At 40.3% G+C, this 23534-nt stretch overlaps 1 protein-coding gene across 15 annotated transcripts in view; it reads right to left on the bottom strand.

Moving 5' to 3' along the window:
• Positions 1 to 17986, bottom strand: part of LOC106824483 (zinc finger protein 426-like) — a 51776-nt gene extending 33790 nt beyond the window's left edge. For 8 of the 15 annotated variants that reach the window (XR_011496130.1, XR_011496135.1, XR_011496133.1 and 5 more), the window contains exons 1-5: positions 16722 to 17972; positions 2725 to 2815; positions 1993 to 2119; positions 1305 to 1382; positions 475 to 557 (exon numbers count right to left, since the gene is read on the bottom strand). Coding sequence is in view for 8 of the 15 variants with exons in the window: in XM_070491934.1 (XP_070348035.1) it covers positions 475 to 557; positions 1305 to 1382; positions 1993 to 2119; positions 2725 to 2757 (321 nt within the window). In the remaining 7 variants the exon portion in view is untranslated. Of the gene's footprint in view, positions 1 to 474; positions 558 to 1304; positions 1383 to 1992; positions 2120 to 2713; positions 2816 to 16721 lie in introns of all 15 variants that reach the window. The other 7 variants (XM_070491939.1, XM_070491938.1, XM_070491940.1 and 4 more) reach the window with 5 other exon arrangements.
• Positions 17987 to 23534: the final 5548 nt, after the last annotated feature.

The following is a 23534-nucleotide window of genomic DNA, read 5'->3' as shown; positions in this document are numbered from 1 at the left end:
CTGTTGATGAACAGAAGAATAATTCAAAGATTTCTCCAACTCATTAATTTATCCTACCCATCTCAAAACAGAAACATCATGATGCTGATTTCTATCACTTCCATTAAATTCATACACTTCCTACCATGATATCTTTCAAGTCGAATGAGGGAATCCTTCTACCAAAATGATATACCATCTAGTCTAATCTTAAAAGATTCCTGTAAAGTTTCATGGAATTATTTAACTCAGTATCAAGTTACGTAAGTAGGAGTGAGTCCTTGAGCGAATTCGGAAGCAACAAATTTCAAGCTAGGTTTAAAATATTCTTAAACTCACATTCAGAATACCTCTCCAGAGACATAGCTCTCTCTCAGGTGAATGCTGCTCATCTTACACATCAATCACTTGTGCCCATGTGTGATCTAATGAAAATCTCATCCTTTTAAAATGTGGAAAATAAGAAATCTCTCTTCTGAAACTTATTGAGCTTACCATTTCTATCCTAGCAGATGCTTTTGCCTCAGAACTAACCTGCTGAATTGCTGAGTCTTTGGTTTTCAGTTGTATTGCCCATTCTAAAACAAAAAATAAGAAAACATTGGAATTTATAGAAAGAAATGTACATTAAAGGAGTTAAAAACAGTAAGGATCATTTGTATTATTTCTCAACTAAACATACTAATTAAAAGGCAAGACAGATTTTAGGTGCTTGGCTATGTCAAAAGTTTACAATGCTGGGCTGGCCCAGTGGTGCAGTGGTTAAGTTTGCATGTTCTTCAGTGGCCCGGGGTTCACCAGTTCAGATCCCGAGTGCGGACACGACACGGCTTGGCAAGCCATGCTGTGGTATGCATCCCACGTATAAAGTAGAGTAACATGGGCACAGATGTTAGCTCAGGGCCAGTCTTCCTCAGCAAAAAGAGGAGGATTGGCAGCAGTTAGCTCAGGGCTAATCTTCCTCAAAGAAGAAAAGTTTACAATATTAAGGATGTGTAGTCAAAGGTTCACTCGTTGATTAATACAATTTTATGAAAATTAAATATGTGGAAAAGGACAGAATATTATCAGGAAAAGAAAGTAGGAAAGCTCTGGATAAAGACCATATGCTAAATGATGAACTTAAAAAAAACAGAACAAGATGAGATGAGTGGAAATTGTGAGTAAATGTAAAGTATGAATGTATGAGAAGTTGATGATACCTCAAAGCATCAGAGACCAGTGACCTTAGCCTTCTAGAGAAAGCATGTCTTACACCTTCCTCATTGTCATTCCAAACACACTGAAATTTCCATTGATCAGGGAAGTTCTACACAATCACTCACCTTCGAGGACTCTCTCCACTGTCCCTAACTCCTCTTCTTCCAACCAAGAGATCACATTGGGTTTAAACAACTGATACCCTATTCACAGGAAAAGATGTATTAACAGAAAAGCCCTGTGTACAAGATGACAAATTTCCCACAGATCAGCTCCTTTATTTTTAATGAATGTAGGAAAACTATTTCAAAAGAGATAAAAATGCAAACATCCCCTCTCTCTGTGCATCCACGAGATCAGGTGTCTCTGGTCCCTGAAACCCACGTTCAGATATCTATATACAGATTACAAAGCATTAGGACTTTTATTGAAATAGGAAATAAAATAAGCACAAAAAGAGATGTTTGTTTTCATGGAGAAACCACTACACCCGTGGTTGTCAAACTTCGTTGTCCATCAGAATCATGTCCTGTGTTTTCATTAAAATAAAGATGTCAGGGTGCAGTGCCACAGTTTCATTCACTATGTCAAAAGTGGAGTCTGAGAATGCACATTTCTAAGAGAGTGACGGGGATGGTGTTAGTCCTAGAACCACAGTTTCACAGAAATCACACTGGATAAAAAGCCAGTAGTGTAGAGACTAGTGTTTGTTAGTTTTCATTATGTGCAGACCACATCACCAGTCATGGAACATAGTAAATACATCATATATTTCTGGTCCATAAGAGGCTACAGGAAAGATGGCAGCCTTACCTACTGTGGTCAGGTTCTTATAGTTCTCCAGCATCACGTCTCTGTATAAATTTTTCTCAGTCAGGCCCAGTAAAGTCCACTCCTCTTGAGTGAAGTGCACAGCCACATCGGCAAAGGAAACTGAGTCCTAAATCATGATACACAAGCTGGCTTCAGTAAACTAACATTTCCACCAGTGTTCACTGGGGAATGAAGATGGCAGACCAATGGGAACAGAAGGTGTCAAACTTTCTCAGCAGCTCTCCCAGGGTGCAATGGTCCTAGGTACTCTTCTCTCTAATAACACTCCTCACGGTTGACTCCAGTTATGGTTTTAACAGAATCTCTAACAAATGAACTTATCTCACCACAACCAGGCTAAAAGCTCCTCTCATCTTAACTTCTGTCTTGCAGAACAGTCCTAAGCAAACTCTAGAGACTTTTAAAAGCTGATTAATGAATAAATTCTTTGAGAACACTTTCCTCTTCATTACCATGTCACAGCAGCCAGCTAAACAAAAAATATGCAGTTGTCATCATGAGACAATAGTAGAAAGTAATTACCGAAATACTGAGATTAGTCACAGGAACCAATATGAGAGGCTCCACTTTGGGAGGGAATTCAACAGGGACTCAGTCCTTGAGTGGCTTGATTTCTTTAAGAAACCTTGGAGACAGGTCTACCTAGAAGGAAATATGTCTAACTGGTGGATGCAATATGTCACTTTGTAGAAGGACACACCTTGTAATTACCTGAGAACAACTTGTCAAACAGTCAGTCGCCATCCTTTCTCTACTTGTATTTTTTCCTCAGGAAGGCAGAAAATGTCCTTAGAAAGAAGACCTAGAAGAAAGAAGACATGAGGACCCAGGGATGACCATAATTCCCACATTCACCTGCCAGGAAGTCATTCCATTCTGGATTGAAATTCCCAAATATCCTGCACACTCAAGAAACCTCACACAAATACACACCACTGCCATCAAATGTCAGAGGAGTCGTGTCTCACCTGGAGCCACAAAAGGGGACTGTGGGCCACGCTGCCCATCAGGAAAAGCATAATGGTTTGATTTTATAGGTAAGCAAACTTAAGCCCTGAGGAATGTGACTGTTCATTGTCATAATAGTGATGAATGAGATTGCGCAGCAACTCTCTGTAATGCATGTATACTGGGAAGCTGACTTAGAGAACTGCATTCTCTGGTCCACTTAAGCTCCTCATAGATAAACCACCAGCATGACGGCTCAGGTCTGGACCAAAGTAGTCTATAGTGCAGGGAAAACCTAAGCTGCTAAAACAGTACGCTCTATGACAAGAGCATCAGTAACATCAACTGCCATTTACTGAGGACCACTGTACCAGATGTCTCAGTAGGAGCTTACAGCTCACTCAAATACTGGGAACAACTTGAATATTTAAATCTACTCTTTCAACTCTTAACTTTGTATGATCTGAACACAAGTCAAGTATATCTCAGAAAATTACAGTCTAATGAGTTTAGAACACTTTAAATGTAGAAAGTGATGTAAAATATCTCAAGTTTTTAATATTCTTTATATGCTTAAATATTTTCCATACATATATGATCTACACATTCCACTGGATGGCCCTGGTTGAGACTGTTCCTGAGCATATGAAGCGAAGAAAAAGGAAATATTTTATTCAGTCAACCCTTGAGCTTCCCTTGATGGATGCTGCAGAAGTCTAAAGCTCTGGGCCTGCCTCCTTTAAGTTCTTAAAGCTCCTTTACTCCTTTATTCTGTCAGTAAATAGTGAAGTTATGTCCCTGTCTAGTCACTCAGTTGAGAGCAGTAACACGTACAAAAACATGTCACAGGGGTTCAAGATCCAACATTGATACACTAAAGTAATAACTGATAGACCAACTCAAAAGTGATAGAGGAAAATAAGCAGGTAAGAAAATAAAGGGTGTCTTACACACACACACACACACATACATATACAGAAAGCAGTATTTTCTGTTGGTTCCTGAACAAGAAAATGGAAGAAAAGGGAAATAATCATTACATCTTTCACATCTGACCCTAAAAGATTAGAAAAAGTACATCAATCTTTATACAAAAGAACTCGGAAACATTAAAGTACTGGGAAGTCCTCACAGGTCTTGGTTAGAAACACTCCAAATACGTATGTGCTCCATCCTGGCCTTGGGAATGGGCAACGCTACATCATAGCTTGCCCAACATTTTTATACTTTATGAGTCTTTTCAGACAACCACCTTTCCATTTTACTTATCAGTTTCATTTTCCACTCAATTGGATTTCAAATTTATTCATTTCTCCCACAGACTAACTTCATGTTTCTTAAACTGTCTTTTAATATTTTTCATTTGAAGGTTAACTTCTTTGTGTTAAAATTCAATAACCTTTGGAGTGATATCAGCATCATGGCAATTGAATTCTTCCGTTGGTTTCTTGCTCTAAGTTGAAACCAGTAGGACATCCATAGACCAACAAAGGACTCTGCACAGCACGCCAGAAGACCCAAGTAATCGATACATCTACACATCCGAAGGTGGGTTGACGGACCTTCCTGGATGTGGTGGAACCAGGGGAGCAGAGGTGGCAGCTCCCGAGACCGTAAGTTCCAGGATCTGTGGCTACACCTGCAACCAGAGGCTCCAAGAACTGAGGTAACACACATGACTGGAAGCCCAGGAATCCAGGAGCCATGCTACTGTAGCTGCCCGCAATCCCTGCAGGCCTTGACTGGAGCCTCTGAGAACTGCAGTGACACCTGTAACCCGGCCCCCTCCCTCTCCCTTGGTGGCCACACCTCCAACACTGGCCCTTCCACCAGCAGGGGCTGCATCCAAGACCCAGATAACCCTGGCAGTGACAGTGGTGCCCGTGACCAGACACTGCAAGTGACACAGCAGCACTCATGGCTCAGCCCCTCTGCATCCTCAAGCACTGGCAGTTGGTACGTATGACCTGAGGTTTCAGAGTCACAGTGGTGCCCATGACCCAGCCCTTGGCACTGCCCCTGATACCAGCCCTGCCAGCAGCAGGTGCTGCATACAACACCCCAGGTCCCTGGTAGCAGTGGCGGTGCATGTGACCCAAAGTTCCAGGAACCACAAGGTATCAGAGACTAGAACTTAGGGAGCCCCAGTGGCACTGGTGACCCAGGTACTCCTCCCAGTGTGGTGGTGAGAGTGTCATTCATGAACCTGGGCAACCCAGAAGCAGCTACAACACTTGCAAATCTAGCACCCCCAGGAGTATTGCTGCCAACACCCCCAAATAACCCAGGAGCCCCAAAACAGGGGTTGCACAGGACAGCAGCATTCCAAGCTGTGGAGAGCCAGCAACACTGAAAATGGGCCCAATGACTCCAGTCCTCCCTAGAATTGCACCTGCAATTTCCACCCCCCCCCCCCAACCTATAGCAGCAATACCTGCAGACCCAACAAATCAGACGAGGTGAAGGTGCTCGCGACCCCAGCTACTGCCCAACTCTCCCTGTGTACCCTACTGTAGTGAGGGAACCTATAACCCAGGCAACCCCAGAAGTAGAAGAGGTTCTCATAGGCTGGTGACAATGGGGGTGACATTGTAGGCAGCAAGGTACCAGCAACCTCAGAGGCACAAAAAACACAACGAAGGTACTGACATCTCCTCTGGGACAGACAGTGGAGGGTGGAACGTTCAAGCTCACAAATACAACAGGAAGCTGCTCAGAATCAAAATAAACAAAGCCTTACCAAAATAAGAAAAGCGTTTCCTACCCCAAATGCACTGACAGAGAAGTGCCATGAAGAACAACAGTAACTCAGTATCATAAAAAGAAAATGATATTTCTCCAGAAACCAAACTTGATGTCATGGAAGACTATGATCTAACTGACAGAGAATGCAACATACCTGTCATGAAGAAACACAACCACTTTTAAGAAAACTCAAGACAGTTCACTGAGCTCAAGGATAAAATTAACGAACAGAAGAAGTACTTCACCAAAGACATTAAAACTCTATAAGAATAAAAAGAGGAAATTCTGGAGTGGAAGAGCACAATAAATGAGATTAAGAGTAAAGTAGAAAACACTGGAAAGAGAAATCTAGACACGATTCCTGTGGAAAGTAGAGAGAACTAAGATTTCTCAAAAATAGAGAAATGCTATTAGAAATATCCGATTCAATCAGGAAAAGTAACACAAGGATAATGGGTATCTAAAAAGAAGAAGAGAGAGAAACAAGCAGGGAGCTTAGCTAAAGAAATAAGAGCTGAGAACTTCCCAAACCTGGGGAAGGAACTTGATACATAAGGACATGAAGCTAATAGAACACCTAATTCTCTAAATACAAAATGACCTTCTCCAAGGTACATTATATTAAAAGTGTCAAAAGTCAATGACAAAGAAAGAATATTAAGAGTGGCCAGAAAGAAGAAAATGCTTTACAGAGAAACCCTCATTAGGCTATCAGTAGATTTCTCAGAAGGAACTTTACAGGCCAGGAGAGAGAGAAATGATATATTCAAAATATTTAAAGATAAATACTGGCAGCCAAGAATACTCTATCTAGCAAAGTTATGCTTCACATATGAAGAAGAAAAAAGGCTATCACCAACAAAAGTTGAGGGAGGTCATCATAACTGGACCTGCCTTACAAGAAATCTTCAAAGGAGCTCTTCTATCTGAAACGAGAAGACAAAGGTATACAAAGCTTTGAGCAATATGATCAGTTTAGACAAAATCGGAAAATTTCAACTCTCTAACAGAATAGGTTGCTATGCAATTATAACATAAAGGCTAAGTGGAAAGAAAGCATTAAAAATAACTATAAGCAGTTTACCTCGGTCACTAACTCACATTGCAAAAATGGATAATAAGCATTTCAATTTGGTCACTAACTCAATGCAAAAAGGGATAACTTGTGACAACAAAAATATACAATGGGAAGAGGGAAAAGAGGGAACCTGCAGAGGCAAATGGAGATAAGATGCCATCAGCACAAAAAGGACTCTCTCATCTATGAAATCTTTTATACAAACCTCATGGTAACAGCAAAACAAAAATTCAGAGCAGAGTCACAAAACATAAAAAAAACAGGAAACTGAGAAACACATCACAGAAAACCACCAAAATGAAAAGGAAGACAGAAACACAACCAAAAAGAATGGAAATACAGAAAAACCAGAAAACAAAAGAGAAAATGCCAGTATTAAGCCCTCATACATCAATAATCACCCTAAATATAAATGGATCACATTCACCAATCAAAAGACACACAGAGACTGGATGGATTAAAAAACAAGACCCAGCAATATGCTGCCTCCAGGACACTCATCCCAGCTCTAGAGACAAACATCAGCAGAAAGTGAAGGGAAGGAAGATGATACTCCAAGCAAATAGCAACCAAAAAAAAGCATGTGTAGCCATACTTTCATCAGACAAAACAGACTTCAAGGCAAAAAAGACAAGAGACAAGGATGGACATTATATTATGATAAAGGAGCCATTTCACCAAGAAGACAGAAATTTAATTAACACATATGCACCTAACATACGGATACCAAAGTATACAAAGCAGCCATTGACAGAGCTAAAGGGACATAGTAATAGTAGGGGACTACAATAACCACTAACATCAATGGATAGATCATCCAGAGAGTAAAAAGGAAACACTCGCCTTAAATGAAACAAAACACCAGAGAGACATGATAGATATAAAAAACATTCCATAAAAAGCAGCAGAATACACATTCTTCTCCAGGGCACATGGAACATTCTCAAAGACTGACCATATGCTGGGAAACAAACCAAGTCTCAATAAATTTAAGACTGAAATCATATCAAGCATCTTTTCTGACCACAATGGTATGAAACTGGAAATCACTTACAAGAAGAAAGCTAGAAAAGTTACAACTATGTGCAGACTAAACAACATGCTAATGAACAGTTAGAGATCAATGAAGAATTTGAAAAATACCTGGAAACAGAAAAAATGAAAACATAACATATCAAAACCTATGACACCCAGGAAAAGTGGTATTAACAGGGAAGTTTAAAGCAATACACCACTACCTCAAGAAATAAGACAAATCTCAAATAATCTAACACTACACCTAAAAGAATTATTAAAAGAACAAGGCCCCAAGTCAGTAGAAGGAGGGAAATAATAAAAATCATGGAAATGAATGAAATAGGACTAAAAAGACAACAGAAAAGATCAATGAAACTAAGAGCTGGATCTTCAAAATGATCAACAAAATTCACAAACCCTTAGCTAAACTCACTACAAAAAAGAGAGAAGGCTCAAATAAACAAAATCAGAAATGAAAGAGGATGGGTCAGCCCTGGGGCGCTAGGGGCTAAATGTGGCGTGCTGCACTTTGGCAGCCGGGATTTGGATTCCTGGGCGTGGACCAACACCACTGTCTGTCAGTGGTCACACTGCGCTGGCGGCACACATACAAAAAAGGGGCAGATTGGCAGAAGTTGGCTCAGGGCAAATGAAACAGAAGAAATTACAACAGACACCACAGAAATATAAATGATTATAAGAAAAAACTATGAAAAGCTATACACCAACAAACAGATAAACTAGAAGAAATGGATACATTCTTAGAGTCATACCACCTCCCAAACCTGAATCAAGAAAAAACAGAGAACCTGAACAGACCTATCACAAGCAAAGAGATTGAAACAGTAATCAAAAATCTCCCTAAAAACAAAAGGCCAGGACCAGATGGCTTTTCTGGTAAATTCTACAAAACATTCAAAGAGTTACTACCTAAACTTCTCAAAGTCTTCCAAAAAACTGAAGAAGATGGTATGTTTCCTAACTCATTTTACGAGGCCCGCATTATCCCAATACCAAAATCCACTAATGACAACCCAAAAAAGGAAAATTACAGACTAACATCACTGATGAACACACATGTACAAATACTTAACAAAGTACGAAACTGAACACAGCAATACATTAAAAGGATCACATTCCAGGCACAGAGGGATGGTTTAACATCTGCACATCAATCAATGCAAAACACCACATTAACAAAATGCAGACTAAAAATCAGAGGATCACCTCAACAGATGCTGAGAAATAATCTGAGAGGATTCAACCTCTGTTTATGATAAAACTTTCAATCAAATGGGTATAGAAGGAAAGTACCTCAATATAATAAACACCATATACCACAAACTCACACATCATCATACTTAAATGCTGGAAAACAAAGCTATTCCTCTAAGAACAGGAAGAAGATGAGGATGCCCACTCTTGCTGCTCTTATTCAACACAGCACTGAAAGTACTAGCCAGAGTAATTAGACAAAAAAAGAAAGAAAAGGGATCGGAATTGGAAAGGAGTAAGTAAAACTAATCAGTATTTCCAGATGAAATGTTTCTATATGTAGAAAACCCTAAAGAATCCACCAAAAGAACTATTAGAAATAATTAACAAATACAGAAAACTTCCAGGGTACAAAATCAACATGTGAAAATCAGTTGAATTTCTATACACAAACAACTGGAAGAAAGAGAAGCAAGAATACAATTCCATTTACAATCATATCAAGAAGAATACAATAACTAGGAATAAATTTAACCAAGGATGTGAAAAACCTATACACTGAAAACTGTAAGATACTGTTGAAAGAAATTAAAGATATAAAGAAATGGAAAGATTTTCCAAACTCAGGAATTGGAAAAATTAACACAGTCAAAATGTGCCTATTACCTAAAGCGATCTATATATTCAATGCAATCCCAATAAGAATCCCAATGACATTCTTCACAGAAACAGAACAAAGAATCCAAAAACTTATATGGAATAGCACAAGACCCCAAATACCCAAAGCAATCCTGAGAAAAAAAGAGCAAAGCTGGAAGTATCACACTCGCTGATTTCAAAATACACCACAAAGCTATAGTAATCAAAACAACATGGTGTTGGCAGAAAAACAGACACACAGATCAATGGAACAGAACTGAGAGCCTAGAAATAAACCCACACATCTATGGATAGCTAATTTTTGAGAAAGGAGCCAAGAACATACAATAGAGAAAGTAAAGTCTCTTCAATAAATGGTGTTGGGAAAACTGAACAGCCACATGCAAGAGCGAAAGTAGACCCTTATCTTATGCCATACACAAAAACTTACTCAAAACGGATTCAAGACTTGAATGAAAGACCTGAAACCATCTAACTCCTAGAAGAAAACATAGCCAGTACTCTGACATTGGTCTTAGCAGTCTTTTCAAATAACATGTCTACTCAGCCAAAGGAAAAAGAAGAAAAAATAAAACAGTGAGACTGCATCAGACTAAAATCTTCAGCACGGCCAAGGAAATCATCAACACAACAAAAAGACAACCTACCAACTGGGAGAAATATTTACAAGTCATCTGACAAGGTGTTAATTTCCAAAATACAAAGAATTCATAGAACTCAACAACAACAAAATGAACAACTCGATCAAAAGAATGAGCAGAGGATATGAACAGACATTTTTCCAAAGACAATATACATATGACCAACATGCATATGAAAACATGGTCAATATCTCTAATTATTAGGGAAATGCAAATCAAAATTACATTGAGATATCAACTCACACCCCTCAGAATGGCTACAATTAACGAGAGAAAGAGTAACAAATGTTGGAGAGGATGTGGAGAAAAAGGAACCCTCATCCACTGCTGGTGGGATGCAAGCTGATGTGGCCTCTGGAAAACAGTATGGAGATTTCTCAAAAAAAATTAAAAACAGAAATATTATATGATCCAACTATTCCACTATAGGGTATTTATCCAAAGAACATGAAATCACTTATTCAAAAAGAAATATGATCCCTATGTTCACCACAGCATTATTCACAATAGCCAAGTTGTGGAAGCAACCCAAGTGCCCATCAACAGATGAATGGATAAAAATGTGGTATATATACAATGGGATACTACTCAGACATTAACAAAGACAAAATCGTGCCACTTGTGACAACATGGATAGATCTTGAGGGTATTATGCAAGTGAAATGTCACACAGAAAAAAACAATCATGAGCATGACTTCACTCATATGTGGAAAATTAACAAACACATAGATTAGGAGAACAGATTGGTGGTTACCAGATGGGAAGGGGGTGGGGGAAGGTGAAAGGGCTAAAGGGGCACATGAGTTTGGTGACAGATAAAAACTAGACTATTGATGGTAAATATGATGCAGTCTATATAGAAGCTCAAATATAATAATGTACACCTGAAATTTACACAATAGCATAAGCCAATATGTCTAATATGTTATTAATAAAATAACTCAAAAAGAAAATGGGCAGAAAATATGAAAAGATAGCTTCTACAGATAATATAAAGACGGCCAACTGGTAAATGAAAAGATATGCAACATCAGTAATTATCAGGAAAATACAATCAAAACTCCAATGACATATTACCGCACACCCGTCCGAACGGCTATTAAAAAGACAAGCTATAACAAGTGTTGGAGAGGACAGCAACAAAAGCAAATGCTCATACACTGCCTGTGGGAATGTTAATTGGAGAAGCCACTATGGAAAACAGTATGGGGATTCCTCAAAAAAGTTAAAAATAGAAAGTAGCATATGATCCAGCTATTCCACTTCTGGATATTTACGTAAAGAACTCAAAAACAATAATTCAAAAAGATATATGCACCCCAATGTTCACTGCAGCATCATACACAGAGCCAAGACTTGGAAGCAACCTAAGTGCCCATCAACAGCTGATGGATAAAGAAGATGTGGGTGCATCTATATAAAATGGAATACTACTCAGCCACAAATAAAATGAAATCTCACTATTTGCAACAAGGTGGATAGACCCTGAGGGTATTACAGTAGGTGAAATAAGTCAGACAGAGAAAGACAATTAACATATGACTTCCATCCTATGTGGAAGATAAACACACAAACACATACATATAGAGAACAGACTGGCTGGTGGTTACCAGGGGTGAATCAGGTAGGGGGAGGGTGAAAGGAGTCAGTGACAGATGGCTGCTGCCGACGAAATGAAAACACGAACACCGGTTGCTGTGTAGTCTCTCGAGTTTCTCGAGCTCTTTATTCTTATAGCCTCTAAACAAAGCCGGCCTTTTGCCAAAGCAGTGAGTCAGCGACCTAAGCCTGCGCAAGCGTCCCACAATAATGACCTTTCCCCTACACATCTGTTTATAACAGGTTCCTTCATAATGTTTCAAACTCCCAAGGCCCCAGGCTTGTTCCTTTTGAGGAACTGATAAAACACCCTTGTTTGCAAGCAATGTTTTCCCTGGGGCCTTGTGAGTTCACCAGGCAGAACATTCTGTTTGCAGAAAAGTCCAGCCAGCTTTGTGGATGCCTCGCGTGCAAGCACAACCACATTTCATGCCAGGTCTCCTTCAGATGGCAACTAGATTTTTTTTTTAAAATACTTTATTTTTCCTTTTTCTCCCTAAAGCCCCCCGGTACATAGGTGTATATTTTTAGTTGTGGGTCCTTCTAGTTGTGGCATGTGGGACGCCACCTCAGCATGGCTTGATGAGCAGTGCCATGTCTGTGTTCAGGATCTGAACCGGTGAAACTCTGGGCCGCTGAAGGAGAGCATGCTAATTTAACCACTTGGCCACGGGGCCTGACCCAAGCAACTAGATTTTTGGTGGTGAACATGATGTAGTCTATACAAAAGCAAAACATAATGATGTACACCTGAAATTTATATGTTACAAATCAATATCACCTTAATTTAAAAAAACCCAAAAAACCAATAACCTGTAATCAATCAAACACAGACCAACAGGCCAAATGCTGATCTACAAAACGGTATTCAAATGACAACCACCACTGACAATTCCACACTTCATTATCTATGAACCGTATCACCCTCACAACCCGACAGTCCTTATTCTGCGGTTCAGAAGACAAAAACCCAGAAACACATACGGTCACAAAAACTGTGTGCGCAGATTCATATAACTGTCCTTCGACCAGGGGTCTCAAATGGGGATCTTTGGGCTAAACAGGCCCACCAAAGTGTTTAGTCATGTGGTGCCTGAATAAAATGTTTTACTCTCCTTTCTATTTTGTAATTGAGATATAATTAACGTACAATTAAATATGCACATCTTAAGCATTTAGTGGATGAGTTATGACCATCTCCTATGCTCATGTAATCCCCAGCCTAAACAAGATACACAACATAGTTATCTCCCTACAAAGGCTTCTTGCTCCTTCCAGTGTGTTCCTTCCCCCTTGCTCCAAGAAGAGCAATTTCTGAGTTCCATCAGTTACTAGACACACTATTCTGTAAATGTACATAAGGCAGTTCACATAGCATTTCCAAAGTATATCCTAATTGATTTTTCCTCTACTGTTTAACAATATGGGTAAAATTTATTAAAATCTCCCACTAGAATTGGGGACTTGTCTATTTCTTTAATTCTGTCAAGCAAAGCTTTATATATTTGAAACAATATAACTGAGTGGATACATATTTAAATTTTTCTATTTTTGGAGAAACAGAACATTTTATCATAATGACCTCTGTACCCGTACTACTGCTTTTTTAAAAATGTTGTCTGACATAGGGTTGGCTTGGTTTGGAGAGCTTTTCTGCATCTCATGGGTAGCACTACGTCAGTTTTGGATGCCAATGTTTGCCAGTACAGAGTGGCAAAGAGCCTGGCTCACTGAAGGCACCCAGGGATTGGTGATCAACAGGCAACTGGGATCCTTCACACCACTCTTCATGTATACCTGGATTATAGCTAAATAATGTTCATAACACAATATGTATTAGTTTTCAGAAATATATTTAATTAGCTTAAGAACACAAGGGTGAGAGGAACACTGTCTTCTTCCGAGCACTCATCCACCAGCCTCGGCTTCTCTGCACACCAGTCGGTTGTTTCCCACGGCCTCCTTATCTGGATCCTTAGCGCACTATGTCTTGCACTGATAGTGGCACTGGACTCCCTCAATCCTTTTGCCCACCATTCATGACTTGTCTGCACCCACAGGGTTGCTTACTGTCTTCCCAGTGACTGCTGACTACCTCTGGTCCTGGCAACCTAGAAAACAACTTCACCATCCAATGGGCTGCCATCCAATACCTTCTCCATCAAGGTCTGAAGTCTAGTCTTAGGGGGGCCAGCCCCCACCCCAAGTTTGGCTTTCCTTAGGGACTCTCCATCAACTCTAGGACATCTCTTAAAAATCCACCTTACATCTTTATATGAAACTTCTGTTATTTAAATCAAAGTGTGATTTCTGTCTCCTGATTTCACACAGACCCATACACAATTGAGAAGAACAGCGATCCCTGGAGACAAATGAGTAAAGAGGAGATTCGGGGACAGATTTAGTCAGGTCTTTGGACCTAAGCAATGAGCCGAGCTCCTCGCCGATAGGAAAGACATTCACAGAATCACAGTATCAGCACATCCACACGAATTTTATCTTCAGAACCCTTATCAACTGTTTCACTATGGCACAGCTAACTCATTGAGACACCATGTGACAAACAGAGTGGGTAACATAGATACTATCGAGCCTTCAGTGCATTCTGGCACCCTGCATTATCAGCGGAGTCTTCTAGTCCTTTACCTGTGGAGTGATTCTAGCCCCCTAGATGTGTGTCTATAAAAAGTCAAACAGGAGGGGTTACTCTGGATGTTCAGTCAGGGAATCAAAGGCCTGAGCTGGGCAGGAGACAGAACCTCCAGGTGGACTACAAGACCACTCTATGTCTATTAACATAAATAATGCTAACATTGATAATAACAAGTGAATTACTGATTCTGATTAGCTCCTTGAATGAATCTACTACTCATAAAATTAAAACACATCCACACTTTCTTCTATTTTCTTTTGATTCATATCACTTGAACAGATATCACATATTTTTCCCATCAGGTATATAGTGAAGATTAGTTTCCTCCCTCAGCACTTTTCCCAACCAAATAAAAGGTCTCTACTGTCAAATCCTGGCGTAACCCTTGATGCTCTCCCCTTTCTCACCCTAAAAATGAGACCAACCAAATACAGAACGCTTTCCCATCTCCTACTAGCGTCCCTTCCCACATGGCTAACTCCTATGCCTCGTCTTTTTACAACTTAAATATTCATCAACTCTACTTCCTACGTTCACCCACTTCCATATAAAGATAAAGAAAATAATACTGTCCTCTACTTTAGCTCAAGAGCCCTAATAAATTTGTAATAATTCATTTACTTTCTTGCAGAGATGTTTGCCTCCACGAACAGTTTACAAGTTTCCTAAGAACACTTCTGGGTTAAATTTTTTCACTAAGTACTAACCAAGCACTCGAATATTCATTAAGCGGAGGTATATCCTTTAGTAAATAATAAATGAAGGAAATGCCTGGATTCTTTCAATTTCACCTTCTATAAAACTCTCAAATCACTTCATTCATTTTCTTTCCCATAACAATCATCCACATCTAGGTTCCATAATAGCATTTTAAAATTCATTCATCATAAGATTTATCTTGACTCCACGCCTATGCTCATCTTTCCTCAAGTCCATTCCCAAGGCAGGAGTTAGTGGGTTCTATTTAAGCTGTAACGGATTCAAATCACTCTCCTGCTAAAACATCTCAGAAGATTCCACGGCCTTAGAATATTGTCCAGAGCATCTCACTCCCCTGTCCCTGCTCTCCACTCTATCTCCCACCACTCTGTCTGTTCCACTTCTGCGAACCCTCTCTCCTCAGTTTAAGAAATACACCAAGGTCTCAACTATGCTGGATTTTGCTCATCAAGTTCCCTTGACCTGAAATTTCCTCACCCACTCTACAAACCTCACAACAGCTCAAGGACCTGACCAGGTCAATCCTACTTAGGTGTTGGTTTACAACTTAAATACTGATCCCTCCCAATATGTATTGCCACCTCATATTAAGCCTTCTGATGTCCATACCACAAACTTGTCAGCATTCATTGAAAATCTGTATTCCAGGGCCAGCCCGGTGGCACAGCAGTTAACTGCACACATTACGCTTCGGTGGCCCGGGGTTCACCAGTTCAGATCCCGGGTGTGAACACGGCACCACTTGGCAAGCCATGCTGTGGCAGGCGTCCCACGTATAAAGTGGAGGAAGATGGGCACGGATGTTAGCTCAGGGCCAGTCTTCCTCAGCAAAATGAGGAGGACTGGCAGCAGACGTTACCTCAGGGCTAATCTTCCTCAAAAACAAAAAGAAAGAAAAAAAGAAAGAAAATCTGTATTCCTAAATGAGACTGGAAGCCCCATGATGGCAGTACTATGCTTTGAGCGCCTTTCTTCTCTGTCCCTGGCACAGTTCCTAGCTCATTAAACAATTTCAGTCACCATTTGTGGAATCTCCAACAACTGCCATTCCCCATAGAAATGTTACAGTACAGTATGCACAAATAAAAAGAACAGAAAATAGAATTACAACGTAAAAATCAAATTAAGACACATAAAATGTCTGCACACAATATAACAGAAACCGAAACAGTACTTTTGAAAACATATTTCTGTATTTTTACTCAGAAAAACACTAGACAGGATATTCTTTCTGAAAACAAGTGTGTGCAGTTAAAATTAAAATTTGTTCCTTATGTTTCTCCATAGTTCTCAGACATGTTATTAACAAGCGAAGTGGCGTCACCTTTATGTAATGTTCAGAAATAACGCGCAAAGGCCAAATTCTCCGGTGACATTCTGTCGCCCAGGAAAAGCAGCAGAGGCCCCTGACCCACTTTCCCCCGGACTCACAGCCACACGGCGGGGTCGCAGGTCCTGAGGACCGGAAGGCGCGGGGCCTGAGCAACGGGACTCGCACAGCGGAGCTGCTTCTCCTTCTGGGGAAAAGTCTCGAAGGTGACGCGGAGGCTCTGACCAGGGAAGCGCAGGGGACGCCAACGCCCCGCACGGCGCCCTTCCCGCCCCAGCTCAGCGCGGGGCCCAGCGGCCGGGCGGACGAGCGGAGGCGCGGCCTCTCTACGGAGCCCCTCGGGTCCCGGGCCGCACCTGTCCTGTAACGCCCTCCGTGCGCCCAGGGCCCTCCCTTCTCGGGCCGCACCGAAGACAGGGCGAGCGCACAATGACCGATATAACAACTCCACCACACGCGGAGGCCGGGACAAAAATGACGACGCGAACTAGTGACGCAACTTCCGCTTCCTGCCTCAGGCAGTAAAGGGCGGGGCTCCAGGGCTCGGGCTGCCAATCACGTCCGTCCACTTCCGGCAGAGAACTCGTAGTTCTCCCCGCGTGGGCGCTGATGGGCCCTGGGGTCGCTTGGCGCGGGGCTGGGGGGCGGCAACAGGCTCCGCGGCTCAGGTGGAGGATGGAGGCCGGCCTGTGGGCTGGGCTACGGCCTGGGGCGGGGCCTCTACCCGGGGGCGGGGTTCGGGGACGTAGAGCGAGGCCCAGCGTGGGGTTTAGACGTACGAAGGGCGAGGCTGGGACTGGGGACTCTGGCTGCCTGGTGCTCATCAAAAGCTTTTTTGCCTGCCTGTCCTCACTTGCCTAGAGCCCTTACCATGATTCTTCTGTAATATGCCTCCCAGTCCATGAAATGGTCTGTCTCCCCCAATCGATCAATCCCATATTTAACCTTAATTGCACCTTATTTGCTTTTATTTACGTTGGACATGCTAAACACCGATCATTGATTCCTTTGCATTTTCAGTGTAACAGCCTTTTTCTGTACTTTCGTTTTTTTTCTTCAAATATGTATTTCTTTTTAATTTACCAATCTTCTACGGTCCAGGGCTTCCCGTACTAAATTGTGAAACAGCGCTGATACCAGGCGTTCTTAACTCAGGAATGATTCTGAAGAGTCTCTAGTAATCAGGTTTGCTGTGAGTTTCAGTGGGTGGCCTTTGTGGAGTTAATAAACGTCTGTTAAATCCTGATTTACTAGCACACTTTACTAAGAATTGTTCATGTGCATTATTAAATGTTTTGTGCATCTGATGAATTAATAGCTATTTTGCTACAAAAACAGCTGTTGCTTACAATAGTGTTTAACAATTAGATAGCCAGGAAAGTCTTTTTTAAAAAATAATTTCTGGGTTTTCTGCCTTGCCTTAAAAATTCTCTTTGAACTCTAGATTAGAGACAGATTTCTTAATTTTCTTCTAAAAATGTTTTTAATCACATTTTAATCCTTAATCCTCACACAGTATATTGGTATGTGGAGTGTGGTACTGGATGCAATTAATTTTCCTCCAGTAAGACGGTCAGTTGTTGTGGTATCATTTATTGATAAACTATCCTGACTGACTGATTTGAAGTTCCATCTTAATTAAACAATAAATTCCTATATATACCTGTATAAGTTTCTAGACTCTTCTCTGCCAGTAATATTTATTTATGCCCATAAAACGCTCTTTTGATTACAATAGTTTTATATTAACTTTTAATATTTAGGGGTAAAAATATAATGGTAGGTAATGTGTGTTGTATCTTAAGGGCTCTAGGTGCTTCGGAGACATTAAATTTTTTATGCAGCTAAGGATGTCACTACTCTCATGATTTTCTCTTTGGTTCATGTTTTGGAACAGCTATATTGAAAACGAATTCACATGCCATACAATTTCCCTGTTCAGAACAATACCATTCCATGTTTTTTAGTATGTTCAAAAAGTTATGCAACCATCACAATTTTAGAACCTTTTCATTACCTCCAAAGCACCCTTTGGCTGTCATACCCCCATTTTCTTACTCCCTTAATATCTAAGCTGCCATGAGTCTACTTTCTGTTTCTATAGATTTTTGCATTTTCTAGATATTTCTTGTAAATGAAATCATACAAACTTTTGTCAATAGTTTCTTTTCACTTACTATGCTTTTCAAGGTTCATATGTATTGTAGCATATATTATTCCTTTTTATTGCTGAATGATATTCCATTGTATGGATATAATGCATTTTATCTCTTGATCAGATGATAGACATTAGCATTGTTTCCACATTGTGGATGTTATGAATAATGCTGCTATGAAAATTTGTGTGTATCTTCTTCTGAAGACATCTTTTCACTTGTCTTGGTTTTTGTATCAGTCAGGGTTCTCCAGAGAAAGAGAACATATGTCCCTGGACCATATTCTAAGATCAGATAGATCATTTATACATATAAAAATAATATAATGAGGGGCCGGCCCTGTGGCCAAGTGGTTAAGTTCACACGTTCTGCTCTGGTGGCCCGGGGTTTTGCTGGTTCAGACCCTGGGTGCGGACATGGCACCGCTCGTCGAGCCATGCTGAGGCAGCGTCCCACATGCCACAACTAGAAGGACTCACAACTAAAAAAAATATACAGCTATGTACCAGGGGGCTTTGGGGAGAAAAAGGAAAATTAAAATCTTTAAACAAACAAACAAACAAAATATAATGAAATTTATTTCAAAATATATATCTAATGAAATTTACTATAAGGAACTGACTCATGACTATGGAGGCAGAAAAGTCCCATGATCTGTTTGCATTTGCAGACAGAATGCGAGACAAAACTCACTTACTGACTGTCTCATCTACAGCTCATTGCTCAAAGTTTCCACCTGCTGTCATACAGGCTTTAAGGATTAAAGAAATCAACCAAACTTCATCAACTCAGCTTTATTTACTCAGTTCATACAATGCCTTGCCTCCACCACATGGAGGTTTATTAGAGAACAAAACAGCAAGAGAAGATGGAGTGCCACCTTTGTTTAGTTGATTTGAATGTCCTAAAGAGGCAAGTGGGAAAACTAATACAAAATCAATTCACATGAAAGTTTTTTGAGTAAAAGATTTTATTTTGGTGATAAGCATGCAATAATAAATCACAAAAGGTGACCCAAAAAAGCTAGAGGCCAGGAAACCCAGTGATGCATTTCAAAGGCCTGAAAGCCAGACAGCCAACGGCACAGCTTCCAGTCCCGTCTCAAGGCCTGAGAACCAGAGCACCAAAAGCAGGGGAACATTATCCCCGCTCAACAGTGCGGCAAACAAAGAGAATTCAACTTTCCTCCACCTTTTTGTTCTATTCAGGCCCTAAAGTGGATTGGATAATGTCTACCCACATTGGCGAGGGCAATCTGCTTTACACGGTCTACTGATTTACATCCTGATCCCTTTCTAAAATAGCCTCCTGGTTGCACCCATAAATAACATATTCCCAGATATCTAGACTTTCAGTCATGCAGTCAAGTTGACGCATAAAATTAACTATCACACGTATATACCTAGGAGCAGAATTGCTGGGGCATATAGCGACTATATGTTTACCATTTAGAAGAACTACCACACTGTTTTCCAAAGTGGCTGCATCACTCACAATCCCACCATCAATGTATGAGGGTTCCAGTTTCTCCACGTCCTTGCTAACACTTGCTATTGTCTGTCTTGTATATTGTAACCATCCAGTGATATGAACTATCTCATTGTGAATATGATTTGCACTTCCCTAATGATTAGTAATGTTAAGCATCTTTTCATGTGGTTGTGACCATTTCTATGTTTTCCATGGAGAAATGTTTTCCAATCCTTTGTTCATTTTAAAATTAGGTTATTTGTCTTCTTATTTTTGAGTTGTAAGAGTTCTTTATATATTTTGTACATAATCCTTATCATGTATATGGTAACATATATGAATTGCAAATATTTTTTCTATTCCATGATTGTCTCCGCTTTCTCGAGTGTGTCCTTTGTATTACAAAATTATTTCATGTTGATGAGTCTTCTTTGAAGTACAAAAGATCTTAATTTCTTTTTTCTTTGAGGAAGATTAGCCCTGAGCTAATATCTGCTGGAAATCCTCCTCCTTTTTGCTGAGGAAGACTGGCCCTGAGCTAACATCCCTGCCCATCTTCCTCTACTTTATAAGTGGGACGCCTGCCAGAGCATGGCTTGACAGGCAGTGCAAAGGTCCACACCTGGGATCCAACCGGCAAACTCTGGGCCACCAAAGCAGAATGTGCAAACTTAACCGCTGTGCCATTGGGCCGGCCCTGAAAAGTTCTTAATTTTGATGAAGGCCAATTTATCTATTTTTTTCTCCGGTTGCAAGATGCTTCAGTTATCACATCTAAAAAGTCATTGCCAAATGCAATGTTTTGAAGATTTTCACCTGTTTTTCATTTAGCAATTTTATAGTTTTTGGCCTTACATTTATTTCTTTGATCCATTTTGAATTAGTTTTTGTAAATGGTGTAAGGTAAGGGCCTAACGATATTCTTTTGCAGGTGGATAACCAGTTGTCCCAGTACTATTTGATTAAAAGATTATTTTCTTTTCCCCATTGAATTCTCCTGGCACCCTTCTCAGAAATCAATTGAGAATATATGTGAGGGCTTATTTCTGGACTCTCAATTCTATTCCTTTAATCTGTGTGTCTGTCATCAAGCCAGTAACACACTCTTTTGATTACTGTAAATTTGCAGTAAGTTTAAATTACAACTTCAATTCAAAGAAAGGAAAAAGAGACAAATGGAAAACACAATAAGATGACTAAATGGAATCCAAACTGCCGGAGTCCAGCTCCAGCAGAGTCCAGGTTCCTGAGGGAGAGACGGAGTCGGCACAGTGAAGAAGGGGACGTGAGACTTGAGTCAGTGCAATCAAGTCTGTCTTTACTGCACAAGCGTCGTTTTTATATTTTTCAGGATTAGTACAGAAATAGCTCTACAAATATTCTCAGAGAGATAAGGAAGTACAAAGCAAGTCTGTCTTTACTGGTTTAAACAGCGTTTTTATATCTTTTTTAGCAGGGGATAAATATAGCAGTACAGATGTTCTTGCAGAGTAAACCACAAAGCATTCATTGATAAGTATAATCTTACAGGGAACAGAGTTAACTTTTAGGGAGGAAAGGTTAACTATCTTTTCCTGCACAAAAGCGACTTCAGCAATTAAGAAAAGACTTCTATAATGTTTTGCCAAACATATGCAGGGGAACAATACACTTTTTAACAAGTAACACATGGAGGAACACTCCAATCAACTACAGAGGAAGAGGTGCATCCACGCCCACCAGGGAAACTGGGGGAAGAGCAAAACATCAACCAGAAGGAGGCAGCTGCTTTGATCCAAATACTCTCTTCAGAACGAACCCCTCATTAGGGAGAAAAGTTCTCCCACTACCTATGTGCGTCAGGGGGAACTTGCCCCTTGCGATATTCTGAAGGCTTATGCAGGTGGTCACATATTTTTCTCAGTACCAACCCCGCGGGGAGAGCATGCTCTTTTCTCTAAAGTGGCCATCTGGAAAATTACAGCATGAGTAGGAAAATGGGGTATAAGACAAAGGGAAGAAAAACAAGTTTTTAAAGTTCAGCATAGCTTGGGGAAAGGCCGGCTCTTCATATTCTCGCGGAGGGGCGCCCTGCACCCCTCGGCTCTTCTTGATTGGCTGGACCCTGTCAAACAGCCGATCAAATGCTGCCTCGGCCCCGGCACAGAACTAATTAGAGTTACATTATTTATAAATGGATTGAGTGCATCCATAACGGTAAGGATTATTAGTTGGATTTTATACATATCAAGATTAATGCAATGGAATCATTTGAATTGAATACTAGCCTACATAAAGGACAAGCAGGAGAAAATGTCAAATTCGAACGAGGTGTGTCAATTAGTTAATAGTATTTTATCAATGTTAATTTCTAGGTTTCATAATTACACTGTGGTCACCTAAGATGTTACCCCTTGGGGTAGCCCAGTGTGGGATATACAGGACACCAATGTCCAATTACGACCTCTCTGGATGCCTAATTTTATTTCAACATGCTAAGTTTACTAAAAATCTAGATTTCAAAAGTTTCACCTTTATGATGTTTTTAAAGAGACGTAAAAACTGGATATACTAAGATTGAGAAATAAAAGGAAAACAATATGATATAGCTACATAAAAATCTGACAAAATAGATTTTATTGGAATGCACATTCTTATACACAAAAAGGTTACAATTTTTTTTTTAGATTTTATTTTTCGTTTTTCTCCCCAAAGCCCCCCGGTACATAGTTGTGTGTTTTCAGTTGTGGGTCCTTCTAGTTGTGGCATGTGGGATGCCATCTCAGCATGGCTTGATGAGCAGTGCCATGTCCGAGCTGAGGATCTGAACCGGTGAAACCCTGGGCTGCCGAAGCGGAGGGCGCGAACTTAACCATTTGGCCACGGGGCCAGCCCCTATAGACAATTTTTGAAAGGTTCAATTCACCAAGGAACTACAATTCTAAAACAGTATGCACCTAATAACACAACCTGCAAAATGTAGCAAACAAAAAGGGAGCAAATGAAAGGAGCATTACAAAGCCACCATCACAGTGGAATATTTTAATACACCCCTCTCTGGATGAGACAGTGCAAGGAACAAACATTCAACAGTCATCAGAAACTTGAGCAAAACAGTAAACAAGCTTGACCCATAGACACAGATAGCACAGCTGACTACAAGGAAAAATACAGATTCTTTTCAAGCTCACATGGGACACTTATGGAAATTGAGCACAAACAGGCCCAGAAAGTGTATCTTGAGCACTTCCAAAGATTAATATAATTCCCTAAACACAATGCAATTCACTTAGCAATCAATAACAAAAA

This window comes from Equus asinus, chromosome 20, assembly GCF_041296235.1.
Source record: "Equus asinus isolate D_3611 breed Donkey chromosome 20, EquAss-T2T_v2, whole genome shotgun sequence".
In the NCBI taxonomy this organism is placed as follows: domain Eukaryota; kingdom Metazoa; phylum Chordata; class Mammalia; order Perissodactyla; family Equidae; genus Equus; species Equus asinus.
Note: the sequence above shows the minus strand (reverse complement) of the source record. Positions and strands in the feature narration are given on the sequence as shown.